The 7,337-nt window shown below is 37.6% G+C and overlaps 1 protein-coding gene across 1 annotated transcript in view; it reads left to right on the plus strand.

The window, feature by feature from the left end:
• LOC101310251 (vicianin hydrolase-like) overlaps positions 1-3,474 on the plus strand; it is a 3,904-nt gene extending 430 nt beyond the window's left edge. The window contains exons 3-13 of the mRNA XM_004306452.1: positions 533-591; positions 1,002-1,077; positions 1,247-1,324; positions 1,520-1,607; positions 1,715-1,967; positions 2,075-2,193; positions 2,280-2,503; positions 2,606-2,637; positions 2,730-2,832; positions 2,923-3,031; positions 3,135-3,474. Of these exons, the coding sequence (XP_004306500.1) occupies positions 533-591; positions 1,002-1,077; positions 1,247-1,324; positions 1,520-1,607; positions 1,715-1,967; positions 2,075-2,193; positions 2,280-2,503; positions 2,606-2,637; positions 2,730-2,832; positions 2,923-3,031; positions 3,135-3,303 (1,310 nt within the window). The 3' untranslated portion in view covers positions 3,304-3,474. The remainder of the gene's footprint in view (positions 1-532; positions 592-1,001; positions 1,078-1,246; positions 1,325-1,519; positions 1,608-1,714; positions 1,968-2,074; positions 2,194-2,279; positions 2,504-2,605; positions 2,638-2,729; positions 2,833-2,922; positions 3,032-3,134) is intronic.
• Positions 3,475-7,337: the final 3,863 nt, after the last annotated feature.

The following is a 7,337-nucleotide window of genomic DNA, read 5'->3' on the forward strand; positions in this document are numbered from 1 at the left end:
CTCTCTCTCTCTCTCTCTCTCTCTCTCTCTCTCTCTCTCTCTCTCTCTCTCTCTCTCTCTCTCTCTCTCTCTCTCTCTCTCTCTCTCTCTCTCTCTCTCTCTCTCATATGCATGTTTCCCTGAGCTACGTATTCATGTATTAAAGAGGGAACGAGCAAGAGGCCACATGCTCTACGTGCTATATATGCTCGCAAATCGACTTAAACTGGTTTTTGCTTTTGATTCAGGACTTTATCTGCTTGGTCACCAGGGAAAAAAAAAATCACTAAGACACTGCATGCCTAAGAGCTTAGCACTAGTTGTGATTACTTGTATAATTTTAACGAAAGTGAGAGTTTGTCCAATTAATATTATCACATTTGCTAGATGATATAGGACCGATATCTATGTAAACATATGAAAAAGCAATTACAAATAAAGTCATAATCCATTGAGTAATAGATTGTAATGTACTATTATAATATTCAATTTTTTATGTATTGCGCTACAGTAAAGTGACGTTTATTGTGAAAGTGTTATTGCGTGATGACAGAAAAGATATGGGATCACAGCACCGGAGATGTAGCAAATGACTTTTACCATCGTTATAAGGTAAATTTAAATGACTTTCTCATTACTTAATAATCAAGCACACTGAAATAAGTTCTACTTATATATAATCAACAAAGCCATCGCTATCCTTTGAAGAAGAAAAATTAATTGGATGGCAATGTATTATATATGCTCAAAAATTAAGTACGCGGTTGTTATGGGAATGTGATCATCTGTTAATACCTCCTAATATTGCTTCATATATGAGAGATATGGGTCATCCAACCTTGATCATACGGACAAAAATTTAAATGTCGTGTAGCCGTGTGAGGTGGGACCCACCCAAATGGAAGAGATTCTGGCCGTAAGATTAAGATTAAATGATTGATATTAGGGATCTCATCGGACAATATTAAGAGAGGATCTTGATCCATTTGTTTCGATGACTGATGCACGAACTGATATGACAGGAAGATATCAAATTGATGAAGAAAATTGGGTTGGACACCTTCAGATTCTCAATCTCATGGTCCAGATTACTTCCAAGTAAGAACTAATTAAGATGATAATGTTGTGTAACCCATCTTAATCATAGAAACAACTAAATATACGTCAAAAATGGTTAATAATTACTTGGCATGTTCTGATGTTCATGGCAACTACAAAATTATATACATATTGACATGTTCAACTCTTGTGCTTCTCGATCGATCAGAGGGAAAACTCAGCGGAGGAGTCAACCCACTCGGTGTCAAATTTTACAACAATCTCATCAATGAGCTCGTATCAAACGGTGAACATCTCAATTCTGCTCTCAATTTTCTGGCTCTATCACATTTTCCTATGAATGAAATTGCTTTCTCTATGAATGAAATTGCTTTCTCTATCACATTTCTCTTGACTAATAAACTGTTGAGAATTTGGCAAGTTTCATAGTCGACGATCATTCCTAATTTTCCTATATATTAATTTGATGTGAGAATTGAAGGTATCAAGCCCTTTGTGACTTTACTCCATTATGATCCTCCCCAAGCACTTGATGAACTGTATGGCGGGCTCTTAAGCCGAAACATAATGTAAGACAACGTGTATCAGTTAGACGGATCGGACTACCCACATATATATGTAATTGATCATTATAACTAGTGGTAACGTGATCATTTCGGCACTTGATGTTTAACAGAAACGATTACGGAGATTATGTGGACTTTTGTTTCAAGACTTTTGGTGATCGAGTAAAGCACTGGGTCACGATGAACGAACCTAACGGATTTGCTATTAATGGCTACAACGGCGGTACCTTTGCGCCGGGGCGGTGTTCTAACTATGAGGGTAACTGCACTTCCGGTAACTCAGCGACTGAACCCTACATTGCGGCACACCATTTGCTTCTTGCTCATTCAGCTGCTGTCAAGATATACAAGGACAAATATCAAGTACTGTAACCCTAGCTGCATTCGTTATATATTTGAATATTACGATGAATACGTGAATATAGATATATAACTTGAATTAACGAACTAATGTGAATATATGTAAGCAGGCTACCCAAAAGGGACAGATCGGGATTACCATAGTGACTCACTGGTGGAAACCTAAGTTCCCAGAACAGCTGGCTAGCCGAAGAGCCACTCTTAGATCACTCGACTTTATGTTTGGATGGTGAGGCTAGCTGCTTAAATATTAAGACGTAATTCTTCTGTAAAACTTCATGTGTTGATTTTGTATGAATTTTCAATATCTTGTAGGTTTGCCAATCCTATATTTCATGGGGATTATCCGGCGGTCATGAAATCTTTGGTCGGGGATCGATTGCCGAAATTTACAGAAGCTGAGTCGAAGCAGATAAAAGGCTCCCTCGATTTTCTTGGGTTGAATTACTACACAGCATATTACACAGTTGATGAACCAGCTTTATCCAACGCTGTCAACCATAGTTGGAGTGCAGACAGACAAGTCGGTGCTTCTACTAGTATGCATCCATCAATCATTAATCCCCACACGTACCATATATAATAACTAAGTTCAACTGCTATTCGATTCTAACACATCTAAATCTATTTTGTTGTCACAGCTGATAAAAATGGGGCTCTTATTGGTGCAGCGGTATGTACTAATTCATTCTCTCTAGCTCTATGGTATACGTTCAAGTTATTCATTTAGATACTGATGTTTACAATTATGTGGTAAACATGCAGACTGATCTGGATTGGCTTTTCGTTTATCCGAAAGGGATCAGAGAGGTTCTTTTGTATATAAAGGAGAAGTACAATAACCCAAACATTTATATTACTGAGAATGGTAAAACGATCGATTCTCTTATATATAACCATATATTACATGATTAATTTTAGTATTTTATGCATGCTAAGATTGTATATAATTTTGCAGGATATGCATACGGATATAATGCCTCAACACCAATTCAAGAAGCTCGTAAGGATAATTTGAGGATAAGATACCATCACGACCATTTGTGGTATCTTTTGAAGGCTATTAAGTGAGTCACACTCGTTCATGTAGTGCATGGTTTTTGGTATAATTTATAATTAGAGATTGAGTTAATAATTATTCGATTAATTGTTATTGATTGAATATTTCAGGGATGGGGTAAAAGTGAAGGGATACTACGCATGGTCATTTTGGGATGACTTCGAATGGGATGCTGGTTACACAGTTGGGTTTGGCCTAACATTAGTTGATGTCAAGGATAATCTGAAAAGATACCTCAAGTATTCTGCCTATTGGTACAAGATGTTCCTCCTGCACTGATATGCTGGCTTATGGATTGATCCATCACCTAGCCTGCGGATCATACCTCTCTATCTACTCCAAATAAATTGAGCAATAATTTCCCAATAATTTCCTTATGTATGTCATCTACCTAGCTATATGTATGTATCTTCAGCTAGCTCTCATCAATAAGAACTATTGGTCCGCTTTAATTGTGTTTTTCTGGTAGAGAGTTTCAATTTATGCACATACTTAAGTGGGAACTACCATATAGTTAAATTATCAATTCAAATAGCTAGTTTTGTTTACTGTATCATTATGTAAGTAATGAAATTATATACATACTGAAGAAACGACAAACCAGCAACCATCAAGTTTCGTGACAGGAACCAGATCCGGATCTGGAGCTCGAGAAGCCGCGATCTTGCATTCACGGCGTTGGCCAAAACCTTCGATCCGCCAACTCCAGTTCGACCATCGACCCTCTGCCGCGCAAGACCTCCTTTGCTCCACCCCCATCTATCCTCCCGCCGCGCCTTCGCCTCCGATGCAGCAGCCGAAAAATCGCTTCGGTTGAGAACCCGATCTGCTCAAAACCCATAATCGAGCCACAAACATAACCCATGAATCGTCTTCCCGTCCGGCCGCCCTCCACGTGCATCGGCTCGGCCATCGACCGCTACCGGTGCCGCGGCGCAACCGGACGAGATAAAGAGGAGAAGGTGTTTTCAGAAAGTTTTAGAGAGGCGCGCGTGTGAGGCGCGTTCTAGATCCCCTATCCTCATCCTTTGATAAAGCTGACTCGAAAGAGATGTTACGACTGAAAAATAAACTACTTTTTATGAAAATTGAATTCGACTTTTTTCTTTTTTTCTTTTTCCAGATTTCTTTATCCAATAAAGTTCAGACTTGAGAGACTTTTCACATGTATAATCATTTTGAATTCGGATTTGGGAATACAAGTGAAAAAACCTGAATCATAAAATCATCACGAGTATGCTATCAAGCTCTGAATGATCATGACAGTACAAACACGTGTATCATATTTATTTTGGTCTGTGTGACATGATTTATTTTTCTTGTTTGGATTGGATCGGAGTGGCTGATATTCTAATGACATGACATAACTAATCGATTACCAAAAAAAAAAAAAAAGTGCATGCGAGCCTAAACGGGGTGATTATTATTCAAAGGATAAGAAGGAGGTGGCCATACCCAAATCTGTGTGTGATTCTCATGTCGTCCCCACTTTGATCATACAGCTACCAAAATGAAATGAAAATAATTTACTTATTCACGCACACCCTACACGCACAAATTTTTTATTCAAACTTCCCATTTCTTTTATTAATGAACTAAGATATTAAGCAAATATATTAATACTAAACAAAATTACACGTAATTAATTGTAACATCCTGACGTTAAACTTATTTGAATAAGTAAATAAGCTAATTCCCAAATACCATCATAGTTGCAAAACAGATCAGCAATCCAAATCAAAGAAATCAATGATAAGTCATTCAACTCAATCTCAAAATCGATTACAACTATTGAACAATTCTCATAATCCAGTATCCCAATCGTTACTCAAGATCTTACCGTAGGTAGTGTTAATTTTACTTTCACAACTCTAGCCACAGCCATAATCAAAGCCGATTTCTAATCCCCTCCAACTCATGGATGGTCGGAACAAGTCAATTCCAATGGTAAGCCACGAACCATGCATCAACATCCCTCCATCACAGGGCTTGTCAGCACCGTTGGGATGAAGTGAATGGACGACGAACCGTTGTAAGACGATGGTTTTAGGAAAGAATCCTGGCTGGGCCTATATAATACCCTTGATTATAAAATATAAGAAATAATCTTTTTATTTGGGCTGGTATGTCCTTATACATATGCACATGTACGTGTATATATATAATCTATGTTGTAATACTCCAATAATTTGGTAATTCAATTTACTTTGGTAAATGTACACATGGGGCTTACTAAAGTCGTATCAAGATGGGGTTAGTTAAGATCTAAGTTTTAGTGGCCTGGTAATTGCTCGGGAGTATTTATTTTTAGATACTTATGTTTACTAAGATTTATGTATAATGTGTATATGTATATACATTGCCTCAAAGTTAATACAACTTGATAATAAAATAAAATAAGAATAAAGAAAGAAAGATCAAGAGGGATGGGAAAGATAAAAAAATAAAAGAAGAGGAGAGGAGAAGTCGAGAGACTTCAGGAAGGAAGAAAAAAAGAGAACCTGGGAGAACAAACAAAAGGAAAGGAAAGAAAGAAGAGGGGAAGCTTCTAGGGGGCTCTCACCCTCTCTAGAACTCTGACGGTCTCTCTCTCTATCTCTGGGGGCTTTTCTCCGATTTTGTTTTTTTTTGGGCTGAGAGGAGGGGAAAAAGACCTGGAGGAGGACAATCTAGTGGGAGGAAGGCCCAGCCAGGATTCTTTCCCAAAACCATCGTCTTACAACGATTCGTCGTCCATTCACTTCATCCCAACGGTGCTGACAAGTCCTGTGGTGGAGGGATGTTGATGCATGGTTCGTGGCTTACCGCTGGAATTGACTTGTTCCGACCATCCATGAGTTGGAGGGGATTAGAAATCGGCTTTGATTATGGCTGTGGCTAGAGTTGTGAAAGGTAAAATTAACACTACTTACGGTAAGATCTTGAGTAACGATTGGGATACTGGATTATGAGAATTGTTCAATAGTTGTAATCGATTTTGAGATTGAGTTGAATGACTTATCATTGATTTCTTTGATTTGGATTGCTGATTTGTTTTGCAACTGTGATGGTATTTGGGAATTAGCTTATTTACTTATTCAAATAAGTTTAAGGTCAGGGTGTTACATTAATATACTAGATAAATAGAAAAATTAGAAAGAATCGCCTGATAGTTCTTTCTTGATGAGAGAGTCGTCAAATAGTTCTCTCTCAAAACCTTAGAGAGAGTCGTCTGATAGTTTTCTCTCGACATATTTAACTATATTAAATACTAAGCAAAATTACACGTGACAGCCCGTCATATAAGGTTGTCACTAATTACGCACATCCAGTAACTTACCTATGCTAAAACTGAGAGATAAAAAAAAAGAAAAAAAAAAAGAATGGGTTGTAGATTAGTCTTGTTCCTGTTTCTTCAAGTCTGATTGGGCACTACAACACTCATGCAGTAAAGATTGCGGCACAAGCTCCCTCCACCTCCATCATATATAGGGAAGGAGAATCTCCTCTTCACTTGCTTAACCTCCTCGACCTGTGGTGCAGCAACAATAACCTTCTCAACCTCTACCATTGTCTCACCTTCAACAATAACCTTCTCTGTCACCTGTCACCATCATGGTAGGCCGTTATCCTACCATCGAAAGTTGATAGGGCAAATATTTGAATGATGCGTCGCCAGCATAAAGGCTGTGCGATCTGTCAAGTTATCATGAATCATCAAAGCGATGGGCAGAGGCTGCGTTGACCTTTTATCTAATAAATGCATCCATTCCAAAAGTCAGGATTTGTTGCACGTATTAGATCTAGAATTACTATGGTTATCTGAGTATTAGATAACATTAAACAAACTATAAGTGATTAATGAGTCATTTGCAGTTTCACGGTATGAATTAGTTCATACTTAGAGATGGTGGGGGTACACTGGATTGGGCTACTGGTCCAATTCATTTTATCTCACTTTGTTAGGTAGTTTTTGGTTAGTGAATAATGCGATTACATTAGACAATTGTTGGTAGTGTAGATTGGTTTGTTTTTGTAGCTATTTCTGGTCCCACATCATTATATTACGGGATACTCAATTCCTAACTTGACAGAGTGACGTCATTAGTTTTTCTTGGAGTTTTGGTTTTTAATTTGTAGTTTGTAGTAAGTTCTTAACTTTGTGTGTGAGTGGTCGTCAGATCATTCAGACATTGATCGCTTTGCAGTCGTTATTGGCTTTAAGCCTAATGGAGTTATTCCGATTTTTCAAAAAAAATAAAATAAAATTTCGGGAGCTAGACTCCTTTCACTAATATATATATATATATATATATATATATATATATATATAT

The sequence above is a fragment of the Fragaria vesca genome, linkage group LG7, assembly GCF_000184155.1.
Source record: "Fragaria vesca subsp. vesca linkage group LG7, FraVesHawaii_1.0, whole genome shotgun sequence".
NCBI lineage: Eukaryota > Viridiplantae > Streptophyta > Magnoliopsida > Rosales > Rosaceae > Fragaria > Fragaria vesca.